General features: G+C 40.4%; 1 protein-coding gene across 10 annotated transcripts in view; it reads right to left on the bottom strand.

Moving 5' to 3' along the window:
- Nucleotides 1–17,618, bottom strand: part of SGCD (sarcoglycan delta) — a 359,895-nt gene that overhangs the window by 47,391 nt on the left and 294,886 nt on the right. For all 10 annotated transcript variants that reach the window (XM_062587001.1, XM_062587000.1, XM_062587006.1 and 7 more), the window contains 2 exons: nt 16,623–16,710; nt 13,435–13,554 (listed from right to left, as the gene is read on the bottom strand). In XM_062587001.1, coding sequence (XP_062442985.1) covers nt 13,435–13,554; nt 16,623–16,710 — 208 coding nt within the window. The remainder of the gene's footprint in view (nt 1–13,434; nt 13,555–16,622; nt 16,711–17,618) is intronic.

The following is a 17,618-nucleotide window of genomic DNA, read 5'->3' as shown; positions in this document are numbered from 1 at the left end:
AAGGAGAAAATCAAGTTTTGGCTCAATCAGTGCCAACCTCTCACGGGTCAGGCTGTGCTCGTGCCTAGGGAAGAGGAGGAAGGTGTCCACCGAACAAAATGCAGTCGAGCAGACAGGAGACTGCAGTCTAGCTCCAGCTCAGCCAATGATTCGACATGTGACCCAGAAGTCATTTAACTTCTCCTCATTTTGCTCTTCTCTTAGAGATGATGGGGAAAATAGCACTACTCTCATTTGCTGAGTATTGCTAGATTTCTAGCTGTAAACTACTACATATTATTAATAGCTTTCCTGAGTTTCAGGCCACTGCAATTCTCTTATTTGATCACTTGCACAACACAGGCTGGGCACTTCCATCCAGCACCAGGTCCTGTGCATACTGTGACTGAGCCACGCTGTGTCTTTTTAGACAGATATGCTCTCCCAATTTAATTGTTTTAAGCCAAAGACAGCCCATGACATTCTCTGGTAAACCTTTCTAATTGTTCTAATTTAAAATGTCTAATTGTTTTAATTTAAAAATGTGCACTTAATCTGAATTTGTCTCACTTTTCAGTCACTAAGTCTTCTTGTGTCATAGAGTGCAAGATAGTAGGTCCTGCGTGAGCACAAACCTTCACCCTCTGTGACCAAACCATCTCATCTTTCACGCTGATTTCCTTAATAGTAACAGGTTCCTAAATCTTTCACTGTGAGGTGGATTTTCTGGACTTATTATTGCCTCAGGACCTTTTACTTATACAATTTGAGATTGCCCTTAATATGTACTATTATAATTGTTACCTATGTGCACTTCAGAAGTCACCAGTAAGAGTAAAAAATGTTCTGAGATGATGTACAATATGTGAACACAACATTCTTCTTATGTAACTCATACTATAAGGAAGAAACACTGTGACTTCAACAAAATTGTATTTTGCTTGCACTAAAGTAAATGAACCAAGCTGTCCTGCTGTGTTAAAGAAAAACCAGAATGAAAATAAGTACTTTAACATTTATAGCACAAAAAACAACTACTGTGTTTTTTTAACCTAGAGAAAAACAAAGTAATCTCAAATACGATAAAAGCAGTGTAAAGTTTGAGAATTGAAATTGATCCCATGGCCAAATATAGATATTTAGTTCTTAACTTTACTATAAGCCTTCATCGTTACAAGTTGTAAAAAGCAGCTGTAACTTGCCAACCATGAAGGTTATTATTATCTGATCTGTCCTCTGAACAGTTTCCAAATGATTTAAGTCTCTGCTTATTCACACAACTGCCCTGGTTATTAGCTTTGCTATGAAACTTAGCAAAAGAAGCAGCCTGCACACATCTGCATAATAAAACAATGATTTCTGAGGTGAGGAAGATGAGAAAGAGCAGCTGCAGAGGTGCACATAAATATTCTTGCTCTTCCATTTTTATTGCTTAAATGGGGACTTTGTTTATGCTGGCATTTGTAATTCATTTTTACAAACTTTTTTTAGCTGTATTATGCAAAGCCCAAAATAACAAGCTGTAAGTAACCAGAAATGTCTACAGAATAATGAAAAACTTCTGCATATTTCTAATGATTTGGAGTTTTAGAAGCTTTCATTATTTAATTTAAATGCAGGAAGCAATTTTGGAAACAAAGCCACTGACGATGCCAATGCAGTGATTTTGGGAAGGTTGAAAATAAAAAGTCTGCTATTCCTTTCATCCATCTCCTTGCCTTCCTGTGTCCCTTTATATTATTCTAAAACCTTCTTTTGCACTACTTGAAATTGTATATACCTTAAATGTGCTTTCTCCCACTCTCTCTACCACGCTGAAGAGTCTTGGTCTCTGTTGTATGGAATTGCACCCTTATTGAAACAACTGTTTGGGGTATATTCAACTACACTAGACATTTGTGTCAAAATTTGGCTCTTATCGACTATGGGATTCCATGTCCAGACTTTAGTAACATCAACTTTGGACAGTGCTGAAAGTGAAGCCACTAGGTTGGAGCAAGTGACCTCATTCAGTATTTTCATTAATGGCCTTGGCACAAAAAGTAGGAAAGTTTGAAGGAAACGTGCTGTTGACAGCAAGTTTGGCTGTCTTGCCCATGCAGAGGAGGATGGGACGCTACAGAGGAATAACTGAGTGACCTTAGGGAGTAGAAGAACAAAGAGAAGGTGAAATTTAAGCATACAGAGTGCAAGGTCATGGGCTTAGAAAGGAGTAAGAATTTCTGCTCCATGTTGGACACTGTCTGGATGGGAATGTCAGTGGATAAAAGCCTACACGTGATTCATGTCAGCAGGACAAGGCCATAGGGAAGAGGTCAGTCTTACAGGCGAATGAAAATATTCACATTATTGTAAAAATCTTTAAACTACCATGCAGCTGTCTGCTCATCCTCATTTGAGGAATGAATGCAAAGAGGAACTATTACATGACTGCCGCACCAGAAAGCCTAGCCTTCCTCCTGGAAGGACTTGGGTTTTTAACTTAGCAACATGATGGCTAAGGGGTGAGGTGGGCAGGGAGAGATGAATGTTGTGTATAAATACTTTAGGTGGATAAATAACATGAAGGAAAAAGAATTTCTGGCTCTAGGCCAGTGTTGGCAGGAGAATAAGTGGCTATAAATTGGTCCCAAATATATCTAAGAAGGAAAGTAGGTGAATTATAGCCACCAGAAGAACAAAGATGGGAACTGCTTTTCAGTTAGAGTAGATGAGATAAGCTAACTGACTTGACAAGTTCATGACTATGAGATGTTGGGTCACTGAAAATAGGGGACAAGATTTGCTAGACCAGAAGATGCCTTCCAATCTGGAATTCTCCTAGTCTTATTTTCACTATTCTCTACCTGAGGAATGCTGGGTTTTGTCAGAGTATGATGTACAGCTCTAATAGCTGAAGACTTAAGTGTTACAGTCTCCTTTCCCAGTCAAAGCTACTGTGTTCCTCTTCTCCCTTTACTGAGCATAAAGCAAAAGCAAAGGTAAATTAAATTTGCTATTGAATAACATAGCTTCTGCATCCTCAGTTATCTGTTACCAGAACATTTGCTATGCATAACGTAAAACTGCTACTTCAGTGCAAAGTACTGAAAGCATTTTTTTCACCTTGTGAGATTCTGATGCTGCTAAAGGTAACTTAGCTACAAACAGTCAAGAATAGTTAAGAGAAAACAATCATATAATTCATATTTAAACATACTGTACTGTATATCCAAGGTAATAAATTATTCCTTCTCACAGTATTATATCAAGGAGTCTTCTATTAAAAGCCATACCTACCGATTCCCTCTTCTGACACTGTGCAATTTACTGCCAATAAATGTTCATAAACAGTTTGACTGAAAAATCCATAAAGTCATTTCAGCTTTATTTTAAGTTCCATTTAACGTCCCTCAAAAATGATTTCATCAATGTGTTTCCATTAGCTGAGTCTCTGCCCAATAACTTAATTCCACACAATCAGTCAGGAACTTAAAGAGCATATGACAGGATCTACCCAAAGTGTTTTGAATCACCATAAAGATTCACTCAAAAGTTTTTTTTTTTTTTTTCCCCCTCTAGTGCACCAGGTGTGGGGGCCCAACTATCAAAGACCCCTGCATGCATTCACTTCATGAAAGAACAAAAAGCAAGAGTTCTGTGGCAAGGGAATATCTGCTATTCAATTTGGGAGTAGAGTCTTTTTCTTCTTTTGCTCGAGACTTAAAGGAAAGACTGCATGAGAATATAGGTTTGCCAAATTAAGAGTTTGCATCTTTGCTTCTACTGGCAGTTTCTTGGAGGTCTACTGCCACATTCAGGAGACAAACTAGTTGAAGTTTTGACCACTGCAAGCGAGTTGTTGGAGCTACAACCAACCTCCCTCTTCCCATTCGGCCCCCACAGTGGGAAACTCCAGCGTCATGCAGGTGTTCCACCTTTTCTGAACAGCTTCAGCTCTTGCATGTGAAGACTTTGTGCTGTCTCCCTGCAGAGCATATGCCTGGTGCAGTAAGCTTCTCTCACCGTTTCCAGTGTGAATCTGTTCCAGATTCCCAGGAAGTAAATCCAGTACAATATAGTCGGCAATGATTTGTGCTCACTTCTTTTCATTTGTAGCTTTAAAAGTCTTATTCACCCTTAATTTATGTTTTTAAATGGATGAACATAGTAATTACTGTTGCTCCCTCTGAATCTGAAATCAATAAGAGTTCCATTTCAGGGTCCAATGGCAATAACATAGCTAGGTTAAGCCAGTCTACTGAATAAAAGCCATAAAACTTCATTCATGTTTGTTTCTATGAGAGTGTAAAAATAGTTCATTGCTTTGTCAGCACACCCTTGTCATCAAAATCTTAAGGGGTTCTCCTTTTAAGGTGAATTTACTAAACACATATATATATATATAAAATCTACAAAAGTATTTTTTTAAATAAATACATAGTATAAATTATTTAAAATCTTTTAGCAAAAATCTCTTACTCTCTTTCACATCTGTCCTCCTATGATTTACTGACAATACAACAAGCTTTTGCTTTTACACCTGGTATCTGCAGAACAGATTCTTAAATGCTAGCAGTGTATTACTCCCCCTTGGGAAGCTGGTATTGGCCAGCCTGCCCTCTCACCTGGGAAAAGTCACTGAGCCACAAACACATTAAATACAGCTTATTTTCTCTCCCCTTTCTTTCTTCTCATAATTCTACATTATATTAGAGGGCATCATGCGGCTCTTTTACTGTTCCAAGCAAGAAAGTCCCTTGAGTACCCGAGCTTCATGTATGTGCTGGAACATCATTAGTGAAGGTGAGACAGTGCGTGCTATGCACTGCCGTACTCACCTGCCTTTGGCAGGACTTCAGTAGCTTCTGCTACGACAGCAGCCTCTCTTGCACCCTTCAGGAAGAGGCTCCTCACTGCACAGAGAACTGTTCTGCAAAGTGAACTGGCCTCTCTGTGTCCTTTTTATTAGGGTTCCTCTGCATACAGGACACGCTTCCTCTGTTACACAACATACCACTACCACTCACTTAGTTATGAATCTTCCTCCCAGTTGGGAATTAGAGCTAGTGTACTGTCACTGTTGCACTGCGTTGTATCTCCAGGCATGGATCTCAAAGCAGGGGCAAGGCTGTGGTTTCCACTTAGTGACCAATCAGGGAAACTTCCCACTGGCTTTCAGTTGGAGTATGTCTAAGGAAACACCAGGACTTCAGGTTTTGGTCTTGGCTCTACATACACATGGTGGGTGAGTCAGGAGGGGGAGCCAGGCCGTACACACCAGGCTCTGTCTAAGGCCAGGAGGGATCTCTTCGTGGTTCCAACAGGGCTGGCTTTGCACCATGGGGGAGAAGCACTTGCCTGACTCACAGTTTCAAAAAACGAACACAGACTTGTTTAAGTAGGAAACTGTCAAACTATAAGATGAGTTGCAAACTAGAAGAGAAGCACGTGGGGCATTAGTGATGTGTGTGCCTGTAGACATATGTTGAGCTTCCCCCTGGCTTCAATGGTTGAATGTCTGTGAAATGTAAAGGGAATAACAGAAAAGAACAGAAAGGCTTGTATCCAGACTGAGAAGACATACAAAGAAAAGGTTGCCACAACTTATGCTGACCTCTAGATATTTCCACCTTGACTAGGTTTGTGGTCCTTTGACACTTCTTCTACCACTGAACAACTGCAATGTCATCACTAAATCCATTTGAAGTTGTACAGTCCTGTGTACAGTGCTAGTGTTGGAAATAAACTCGGAAGACCATCTCAAGTAGGAATACACAGAAATTTATCAAGGAGAATAGTCTTTCACTTTCAAAGAGATCATGTTGTGAAGGCTGGAGAAGACACTTAGGAAATAAAATATAAATCTACAATACTTTAAAACTTGATTTCAGTGTTTGGTAAGTGTACAGTATGTTTCACTGATAATCCTTCTGACATTTAATCAATATCAATCTGATGTTGGTTGATTTTTCTTTTTCCTTAAACAGGATTAAAGCAACATAGTCTGAACACACATTCCAGCCTAGACTAGGACACTAGACAACAGATACACTTCACAAAAATCCTATCATTTTTGTCTGGAATGCACTCTGAAGTAAAAGCAAACCCCAGAAAAAGGTTCTCTGCAACCTCCCTCCCAACACCCATTGTTCTCTCTAACAAAAAGCAAGTTTACAATCCGGGTGAACGGATTTTGATAAAGGAGGGCCATGCTCTTTGAATTTTCCACTAAAAGGAACGAGGAGGAGTGTCTAGATCTACCTGCTGCCGTCAGAGCAGCAAAGCAATTAGAAATATTCGCTCAAGAATAGTCTGCTTGAAGAATAGATACATCTAACAGAATGGAAGAAAGACTTCATTTGGAAGAAAGCATCCAAAAAAACCACATCCAAAGCTTTGGGAAAAAACACCCACTTCAACCAAACCAAACAGTTTTTTCCATATAGTTTTTGAATTCTTACTCTATCACTGCTGATTACAGATCAAATCACTTTTTCATGCCTGACCTTTAGTTTGATATGGCAATAGCATGATTCCTAACTGAGAGTGCAAATGAATTTCCTTTTCTTGCAACTTTAATCTTTGACAGGAAATGTGTATTTTTTCCATGGCTTCTTGCTCTGGCTAAACACAATGTTTCTCAGCATCACATCTATGCAAAGACTGCAAAGAGATTCAATAAAACTCCAGGGACATAACTGAATGCTACAGACGATAGAGCCTGTTTCCAGTCTTGGTGGTGCCAGTGCTAAAAATCTTTTAGCTACAGTCGTCAGAACCTTTCAGTAATTTACTCATTTTATTTCCTGTCCCTTTTCCATAGACCAACGAGTACATGACAGCTTGGCAATTGCTCCAGGACTGCATTAGTATTACCGCTTAATTACCCACAGAGAGTGAGTAGTGAATGTTGGTAACCGCTTCCTAAAGAAGTTCATACATCTTCAGCAGAAGGTCAAATGCCTGTCTAAGCCCTGTGAGCAGCATGGCTAATGCAGTCGTGACACACAGACTTCTCTTGCCAAGAGCACAGAAGGGAGCTCTGGAGCAACTGTTAAATTCGAGTGCCTTTGGTGCAGCCTGAGCGAGCAGGTGCTCATTTACAACTGGATAAACTGAGAAGGGCCTCCTGTGCAAAGTCGATGGTAAAAGCTGTGCTTCCGGAAGCTCAGCAAGGTGCTACTGCCACTGTTCTTGCAGCATCCAGCCCTCTTTTAATTAGACGGAACGGGTTTTGCATAGGAGAAGTATCACAATAGACATGTGCTTCCGTTCGATACAAAAATAAATATTTTGGCACCATTTCTCCTTTGAAGAAGCTATATACAACTGCAGTAAGAACACACTGTTTCAGGAACACATATAAAACATGCAGCGCAGAGATGCAAGTTCACCATTCACCCCCAGGCATAAAGTTGCAGCAGACACAATAAAGCCAGAAGGGTCTTTGGCCCACATCTGATTTCAACACTCGGCTACAAAAGTTATTCAGGCCGCCATGTGCCAATCGGCTAATTGCCATTTTGAAGTCATAATGGCTGCTGCAAAGGGCACGTGTGCATGTCCCTGATCCATAAATAACAGTTTTTGAAGAAGGGTATATGCAACACAATTCCTGGAAGTTTTTTAATTTCTAGATTACATCACCTTCTAAAATGATCTGTTTTAGTCAAATAGCATTGTGTATTATTTTTGTTAAGTACAAATAGTCTTAAACTCATTATAGTTATTCTACTGTAAATATTGCAGCCAACACAAGATGCGAATGACATGCCAAGAAATCTTTTAAAATTGTAATGTTAAGGAAACGTGAATAGTCTGTTAACCAGGCCAGTACTGAAACTTCATTTCTGTAGAATTTCTTTTATTCCTTCTAAATCAAGCGAACACAAGCCTTGCTGAAAATGTCTGTGGATGTCAAACTTTGGAGAAGTTGCGACAGTTAACGCAGATATATTAGCTCACTCATGAGCCCAGAGTGAGAGGGCTAAGGGCACTGCAAATGCTTTTCTCACCCTTCCATGGGAAGTAACACCCTGCACTTATGAACAAGAAGTGTAGCAAATATGGAACATATGCAAAAATACCCAATAAACAAGAAGAACAGAAAATCCAAATAAAAAGATCTTTGTATGAGTCAATTATGAGATCATCTCTTCAATTATAAGCTTAGATTATGTTGCTTTAATGGTGTTGTTCCTCCACTAAAACTTTTATAGGCCTTACTATATTTCTCCCCTGAATAAAATGCTAGAAACATGCCCTGGAATTAATCACTCCAAACCTAGTAATAAGTTTGCAGTAACATTTCAACAGCTGATTCCCCTTTTCAGGTGGATTCTCAGGCACTTTCCTGAAGATAAACTAGAACAGAAACCACTCCCAAAATAACATTTCAGAAAGTCTAACCAGCTACTAACACCTGCATACTCAACATACAGAATGAGATGGGTCAGAGCCCAGCGGAATTTGCTACAGGCTCCCAGAGAGGGAACTGAGGTAGAAAGAGAGCTAAAGCCTAATGATTTGAAGGGAGGGCTTGAAGGGGTTAGCAAGATCGAAGGCGAGTTTTAGCCAGCAAGGTATTTAGGTGGACTGTCAACCACAGGACAGGGCACACATCTCCTGCGGAAAAGCTACTGCAGACTTTGTACTGGGAGTTGAAAGCCATCCCATCACGCTCTAAATACCATTACATTAGCTAGAGTTTGCCACAGAAAAATGCTTTAGCAATGCCATTATTATTGGTCATATTAGAAGAAAAACTTATGCTAGAAATGCCTAATTGAGAGCCACGTTTTCCAAGGACTCGGTCTAGTGTGGGATGTATTAGCTGAGGAGCAATCCCTGTATCCTTCCACTATAGAAAAGGGGCCCTATGGTCTTCCAGTAAGGTAAGGTAGTAATCTTAATAGTGGTTAAATAGTATGATTGATCTGTACAACATTCAGTCCATCCAATCCTAACTCACACACAAACTTTCCTCTACGACTCAAAATCAGGGACCGCAAATTCCTGTAAGCTACAGAAACATATCATTTTTTTTCTTCTTAAATCCTAGCTCTTTGTGATGCATCTGGATTCCCAGCAATATTTAATCTTAAAAAAAATCAGTTCATAAATCCATCATAAATATTAATCACCAGAGCATTCTGACAAATTTCCCTGAAAACTAACTTCAAAATATAATCTCCAGAAGGATGTCAAGGCTCTTGGGAGAACTGACACTGGCATGTCATCAGATGTTGTCTCATAAGGCTAAACTAAGCATATGACCAGAGTTTAATTTCTGTAAAAATTCATGCTAATTTAAATTGGTTTAGATTTAATTAAAAATGCTTTTGTATAGAGATAATAATGTAACTCTGTTAATTAGTATCAAGTGGCAACTAGAGGGCATATTTAAAAACTAATCTGGAGAATAAACAGAGGTAATTAACAGTCAGAATAATGCTTTATGATTGTCCTTTGTTTATAAATGCTGTAACGTTCAAAATGCTGTTAAACAAAATTGGTAATCAATGTACATCAAAGTTATTTTTTAATGCTCTTTTAACTAAGGAATATTTCTTACACACCATTTCTCAGATGATCCGAATATGTTCTATTTCCAGAAGGAGGGAGGAGGTGGGGAAGGGGAACTGCTGCATAACGTACAACAACACGTGAATTCAATTAAGACCAGTTCATTCATCTCCTGCAATGCAGAACACAGGAGTTTATGAGCCCGTGGGGGATACCCAGCTAGGCATTAGTTTGCATCTACTCGGTGTTTGCCAAAGTGCAGTGCTGAGCGCAGCAGAGGCGAGCGCAGGGAACGCTTGCTGGCGCAGCTCCGGCGCTTCATGCTGCGCACAGCCGCTCGAGCAGCACCAGGCTAGCGGGGGGAAGGTGGCCTTGAAAATCCAGACCCAGTAAAATCAAACTAAGCTTCCTCAGTTCTGAGGAAAGGGAAACAGTCCAAGGTTTATGGTAGCAATTTAGGAGCATGGCTTAGTTCTGGATCTGCCTCTGACCTTTTCAGACCCAAGAAAGGGGCTTGTTCTGTGCCCCAGGTCCTTGCCTGCAGCATTAGGAGACAACACTGCCCTGCTTTGGAGTCTCTTAACAGGAGGCACTCAAAGATTATGGTAGTGAGGCCCATAAGAGAATGAAGTGCTACAAGTGGTGATGTGCCACCATCCTCGCTCTCTGCAAGAATGGAGCAGATGGCTGAGCAACCCGAGGCGCTCACGGGTGAGCTTAGACTCCACAGAGCAGGCGGCATTTGGCAAAGGGCTCGGTTTCCACGCGCTCTGTAGGCAAACAGGAGCTCCTCCTGAGCTGTCTGGACTCATGCAGCTGCTGAGTTTCCAGTCAATTTTGAGCGTGGGCTGAAGGAACTCATGCCACGTGTCTGAAAAAGACATGCAGATGCTGTAAGAGGAGACCACGGCCAAAGCTTGGCAGCTGCCCTGGTCCTCACACAGCAGTTGCCATTATTCCCCAATCTCACCTATGAAGACAGGCTTGCTGGGATTCATTAAATCAAATAAAACCACTGAAGTACTCCAGATCACACAATGCATGAAAAGCAGAAGAGACCAGCTCTGTCTTCTTGTGGCCTTTAATAGTTAAAAGCCAGAAATAGACTCCCAAAATACAATTAAAATAAAAGGTATTTTCATCTGGTAACCTGCAGGACGTAATGCAACTTCTGAAGCCCTGCTAAATGCAACATATGTCCTACCAGTATCCACTTTTTTCAATTTCATAATTCAGTGTACTTCTCCTTTTTAAAAATGCCTTCCAGTCTTCCTAATGCTGGAAAAGTCTTTACTTACACAAAGCAGAGAATTCATTTCCAAAACAAAAGTACATATTTCCTCATGTTAAGGCTTCAACATGACTTTGTAGAACAAACTTTCAAAATCAACTTTGAAGAGTGCACAGCAATTATCATTAACAAGTTTAAAAGCTAGCCACAAGTCCAATATCTGCTGCTCTAACCTCTGTAAGATGACTCTCATGCCAGATTGCAGACATCACTTCCTTCTGTAACAAGTACGTGTTCAGTAATAAAAAGAACAAGTTGAGATTATTTATATAGTGTAGATAGGTGTCAGCAGACACATACCAGCAGCACCTGAGATCCCAAACACTGGAAAAATGATCAAAAGAATTTGCCTGTGTACTACAAGCTGGACTAGCCTCAAGCACCGTCAAAAAACTGAAAGAAACAGGAACATATGGCATAACACTTCCCAGCATGGCAAACAGCCGTGGCAACTACTTTTGGAGATATAATTAGATTGGAGGAGCAAAGCTGGAGAAAAACAAAGCCAAGCATGAACTCTGAACGCATTTCAGCTCAAGGTCATCGAAATATTCGCCATGCAACATCATCTGTGATACCATTGTAACTTTTCTGATAGCTCTGCAAAAGCCTGATAAACCCTGACAAACACCCAGCTGCGAATTAAAATAGAAGTGCACAACAGTGGTAAGCAGTATTTACAGTCCTGTTTACACAGGAGTCTGAAATAAGGCAGAAACTCAAAACTACTATCAAAAACAATTGCTGGTTTCTCCAAAGCACAAAGTAAATAATATGCAATATTTTTGTATGCAATCCAAAAAGGAGTATTTGCAACTTGTAAAAAACAGTTTCTATATTATATGAAAAAACAAATGATCTAAAAATCCCTCCTATTTAAAGTCTCCAGGAAAACACCTAAAATCTTTGTTTCCTGGAATCACTTTGCCTGCACAAAGACTGGGTAATTTAATAGCTCTGAAAGGTACAGTGTGAATGGATATCTGTGGTAAAACACAGATTGAGACAAATCCTCCACCGCTCTGAAACACCGTATGTATTTTGAATGGTCCTCTTCAAAGTTTTCTATTAAAAGAGGTACTGTTAATTTTGTAGAGTCTAACATTTATCCTATAAAATTCACCTAACCTCAGTATAGCTGATGACTGAACTGGTCCAGTATATGCCAACAGCAACACGCCACTTTAAAGAGCTACAACTAGTCTTTCTACAGACAGGAAATTATCTAGAATACCCAAACACCATGTAACGAAAAGTATTAAGGGTTGGATCCTCTTCATGATGGATTAGACTCTGAGGCCCGCATTCTAAGCTCTTTTATATTATACATAATAGTAATAAACCATATACTACATAATTTTATGTATACTATATAATACTGCATATATGTCTAATATTATTATTATACTAATAACATGCTATTTACTATATAATATAGAGTAAATATGATATACCATATAATAATAATAATAATATTCTAAATTCCTTCATTGATCTCTCTGGTTTTAGGAACTTTCTAGAAAAGTAAGAGATCATTTGGAGTGAACAGGGGCATCCAAATCAAGCCGCTGGAAGACAGGTATCAGTATATCCTCTGAGGCCAGTGGTACTGTTATGTGATTAACAGTACCTTACTCAGTCAGGTCCTACATGAAAATATTGATAAGCAATACTTAAATAACATGGATTGAATGAGAGGGCACGGACTGAACTGGAGAGCAAGAGAATTAAAGCTGCTAAGAGTTAACTTCACACAACTATAAAAGACATTTTGAAGACATTTTGAAACACTACAATTACCTTAACTGCCTCTTTTCTCTAACTCACCCCCCCCCCCGAAAAACCCTCAATAAACAACGCACACTCCCCAAACCCAAAGGGTGAGCCTCAGTTTCCATTAGGAACCACCAGTGTAATGCCTAGCAGGCAGACACGGCGCAGGAAAGCTGGGGAAGCCAGATCCTGCACTGGCACAAGAAAAGTTCCAGGTCCCTCATCTGCTTTTAAAGAAAGACAGGGAAGTGGTGGCAGTGGTCAGCTCTCCCAGGACACCTAACCATACCCACAGAATAGCTGGATATGGCTCAAGAGATGCAAAGCATGTTCTCACACACAGCTGAGGACAGACTGGCTGATATAAAGGCCACCGAGCTGCTCAGAGAATTAATGTGAGATCCCAATTCATATTGACTTTTCATTGCAGTTCTCTTCCTTGGTGTTTGCTTTGGAATGAAGGCAGAGCTCATGAAAGCAGTGAGATGAAAAATACGAAGCCTAAGGTTTCGCTACACACAAAGACAGTGACTGCAGCCATGGAAGCGTCCTTATAGTGATGCCTCACTGCCCTTCATCCCAGACTCAAGAGATAAAGCAGTTTAGTTTCCAAAGCTGGTTTTAATGCTGCTTTACAAGCCAGACAAACTATTTCTAGGGCAGTTTTCTCTGCAGGGGGAATAACATGTAGTGCAGGTTAAGCAGCTCCTCAGATAGAAACTCCTAGCCTTAATCTGCTTGGAGAAGATTCAAAGCAATAAAGACAGTGAAGGGCTTTACCGCCAAAAGAAGTTTTTCACAAGCAAAAAGGGAAGTTAAACAAAATTATTCTAAAAATTGAAGAGACATGTATTAAAATAGTGATTCAGTCAATAATCTTTTACCTAAAACTCTCAACCTTTCTGCTCCAACTACCACTTCGTTGTCATCTGCAGAAAACAGCAATTTTCCGGAGAGGGTTTTCACCTCAAATTTTTGGCTGTGTGCTTCCACTGCTTGGGGACCTAGAGGGGAGAAGAGAATAGCACAAAGTCTTAGTGAAAAGTATATGAAAATTACAAAGTAGCTTTGTACATTTAATGAGCCCATCTACTGAGATTATCCTAATAACTCTGTAGATAAAATCTGCATCCGATACACCAAACACGGAAGTCTGTACATGTCAAGGGTGACCTCCTCTTCAGAAAGGGCACTATTTTCTACACACATTACTCAACTATTTCTACTTATATTTTTGTTAACACTTACGTATGTCATTACCATTAAGTTTGGCATATTTGGGGAATTGTTTTACTAAAAGAAAGACCCATATGTGAAATAGTGAACGTATCAGTATGCTTTCAGAATACTGGTACAGCTATAGAAGGAATCAAGACTGCTTCCTGAATACCTTTTGCTAGGACTAGTGGTGTGGTGTAAAAGATTCTTGTTTTCATGCCCGTTAAATATGCCTGGGTTAAAATGATACTGGTGTCACGCACGATTCAATTCAAAAAATAGGAGCAAATGCTTCCCATTCAAACTGTAAGTTAAGAGCTTAATCTTACATCGCCAGGAAGGCAAGCCCTGGAAGATGCTAAGGGTTTCCATGTTGGCACTCCTGAAAGTTGAGACTCCCTCAGGGGAACAGATTTCTACCCTGTGCAAGCCAAGACAAATGGCAGGACCTCTCAAGTTTTAAAAAGTTTTTAGACGAGTAAACCTTTCCTTCTGAGTTCTGATTTTAATTTAACTGCTTCTCCTGCAGGTTGTTGTGTAGTCTAGTGCTGAAAAGCCTCTGGCAATGCATTTTGTTAAGCCTGATAATCATTAGCTGCCTGAATGGCAATTCTGTGCAGGTCTGTGGCTCAAAGGCTACAAAGAGAAGGCCCTTCTGTTACCTGACCTAGGCTAAACTTTGTACAAAATCACCATCCAATCGTCCTACGTACCCTATTCCAAGCCAAAGCCTCCCTGGAATATGATAGCACACCAGGTAGGTGATCGGACTTAGCATTATTCCTGTCATCTTCCTGACTAGTCTCATTTCTCAAAGGACAAGAGAAATATGACCTGAAAGTCAGCATTTTCTTACACGCAGTATCTAACTCTACACCTTGTGTTTGCCTGCACAGGTCGTCTGCATTAGCATTAGGGCACTCACCAAATTGTGTGCATGGTTTGGACTACAGAAAAGTGAGGCTATGCTAAGATCCCAGCATGTTGAATTCTGCAGAAACACTTAAAAATCCTGAGGCATTCCAAGAAAATTCCATATTTTTGGATCGCTTTTAAGTTTGACTTATATCTCGCAAATTAACTGCCTCCCTACTCATCACTGCAGTGTACTCAACTTGGGACTACACCTTCACTCCAGTCCAAAACTAGAGCTACTGCAGAATGCAGAAACAAGCTTAATAACCATGACATCACGCTGAGAGGCAATGGCCCGCAAAGACAAATAGGCAGACTTTGGCATGGGGGTTTAACACTAGAAAGGTTGAAATGGAAACAAGCTGCCCATTACCCATGACACTGTGTTGGACCTGGAATCGCTCTAGGTGTTTAGACTGGGGAAGGCTCCACTCAGAGATCGGACAGAGAATGGGGAGGGAAAAGCCCTTGCGCTGGAGAGCCTATCTTTCAACTCTGCAGCACCACCCCTGCACTTGAGACTCTATTTTACTTTTCATTTGCCTGAGGCACTTACAAAGAAGTGGTACAAAAGATGAGCAGGGGACAACTATATTTCATTAGTGACATCACTGTGTTTTGTCATCTTTCCCTTTCTTAGGGAAAGTTGTCTCATTTTATTATGTGATGTTGCATAAGTTAGCAGAGAATGCAATAGGCATTTTTGACAAACTGGGGAAGCACAGCTGGGTAGACATGTTCCAGGCAACTGTCGCTTGAATGAAACCCTGTAATCCCAAATCAAGCAGCTGGAAACAAGAAAGATAAAATCTTTTCCAAAAATGAGACCCAAGGTCCATTACTTAGGTCTACATCACTAAGCAGCCTGCCCGCTGTGCCATTTCTTATCTCTGTGTTGACTTGGCCTATGCTTCATCCTGAAAATGCTTTATATAAACATGTGTGTGCACACAGTACAGTGCTGCTATTTCTTCCACTAGCTAGGTCTTCTCAAGCTCTCATGAAATGGAGGCACTTAAATAAACCAAATATGCTTTTGAACATATATGGCAAACCAAAAAACTAAACTAGTTCATTTTGAATGTGAGAATCTGGGCGCTTAGGGTTGAATTTATTTCCTTCCTCAAGGCAATTTTCATGCGTGCCACTTAAATTGTTGCCTACTGAAGCTGTGTATTTAATTATTTAACACTGTGACTACAGGCCAAGATGTTATATAAGCAAGCTAGACAATCCAGTCTCATGTAGAAACAACACTTTTATGGATTACTGTCTTGGCCACACAGCAATACTATTCCCACTCCCTAGGTAAACCTAAATAAATAAGTATCTATCACAGATTATATACATATATTATATAATAACATATATAATGCATTAGGCTCTTTCAAGCTAAATTACGAATGCATTAATTCAAAGGTCTCTGTGCACTGAGGATTTATGAATCACCCATTTCCCCATCAAACACCCTAGTGCTTGGGAGCATGAGAGAGTTCTTTATCAGCAGAAGGGCTTTGGGCTTAGACAGCTCTAAATTGCAGTGTCCGAACCCAGCCACAGTCAATCAGCAGATTTCCTGAGATCTTAAGCAAGTTAAAAGTGTTTCAGGAAAATCCCGTGCCTATTACGAAAGAAATGTCAGCCGGAATATGTTCTTCTTAACCCTGAAGCTGTACAACTAACCTTTCTATCTCTGGATTGGCTTTCAAATGAAAATGATGGTCTGCTTCGTTATCAGAAAGCACCAGCCAGCTGTCTCTCCAGTATGGCTTTCATGTATCTAGCTTTGTTTCTACAAAGCGGAGCTAAGTTTTCATTTGTACTTCAATAGACACCTGGGCTCCCCTCCTGTGCGCTGTCTCAAGCTTGCACAGCACCCCACAGCTCACTGTCTTTCATGTCTCCTGAATTCTCTCCTGTAGTCTTTCCTCCTCCTTACCTGTTACAAGACGAGTTAGGACTTTAGTCTTGTCATTGAGGATGTTCACTGTAACATTTCTGGCAGACTGGAAGTACAGTGGGTTGCCCTGGAACAAGAACACAAGACAAGCCCATGAGAAGGCTGTGCTGCAGCCATGTACGTGAGAAATCTGTTGCAGGGTTTGCCTGCAGCTCCTCTGGGCTCTCATCACAACACTTGAATGGCTGGGCATGTGTTTGAAGAGTAGGCTACTGGGTCTGTGCCCTTTCATGTTCATTTTTGCATGTCTAATCCCTGCACGTTCCTGATGTAATCTGGAACAGAAGTGAGCCTATCTGGAAGGAGCAGCCACAAATATAGCCATGAACACAGAAATACAGGCAGATTTCTTTTCACATAGCCTTCCATGTGGCCTTCCATACCTGCGTAAGGTGAGTTTGCTGAACCCTTTATATTTATTTCACTTCTAGATGCTGCATTAATTTCTATTGCCAGGATAAAACCCTCATCTATACCTCTGTTTGCCTCAGATAATGTTCTAGTGATTAGCCTTGTTTTAGCAATGGTCAGCTTTAGTACCAATAAAAGTTAACCAACTTGTAATTTTAAAATATTCAGGTGCTATGGGACCCAATCTAAGCTTTCCAAGCTCAATGGTGTTTTGGGATGGTTGCTGATTACAGCAGTGTATTTCATAGTCAAATCTACAATATTGCATACAGCTTCGGAAGACTTGATTAGGTTTTACCATGTATGTGTACTGCATGATGATGTAGGTGAGCCGTGCCAAGGGGGGCAAATAAGAAAACCTTATTAACATGGAGAAAGTGCTTTTCATCTCAATGAAAAGCAGTGAACTGTCTGGTGCGTACCATAGTCATCATCCAAACTGGGATGCCAGTGTACACCACTTGAGACCAGAACCATCCCACTAGACTCCATGGAGATCCACAAGACATGAAGTCTTCCCTACTCGCGACCTCATCACACAAGCTTCTGCCCATTGTTATATTT

Source organism: Rhea pennata, chromosome 14, assembly GCF_028389875.1.
Source record: "Rhea pennata isolate bPtePen1 chromosome 14, bPtePen1.pri, whole genome shotgun sequence".
Lineage (NCBI taxonomy): Eukaryota > Metazoa > Chordata > Aves > Rheiformes > Rheidae > Rhea > Rhea pennata.
This window is presented reverse-complemented; position numbering and strand designations above follow the sequence as displayed.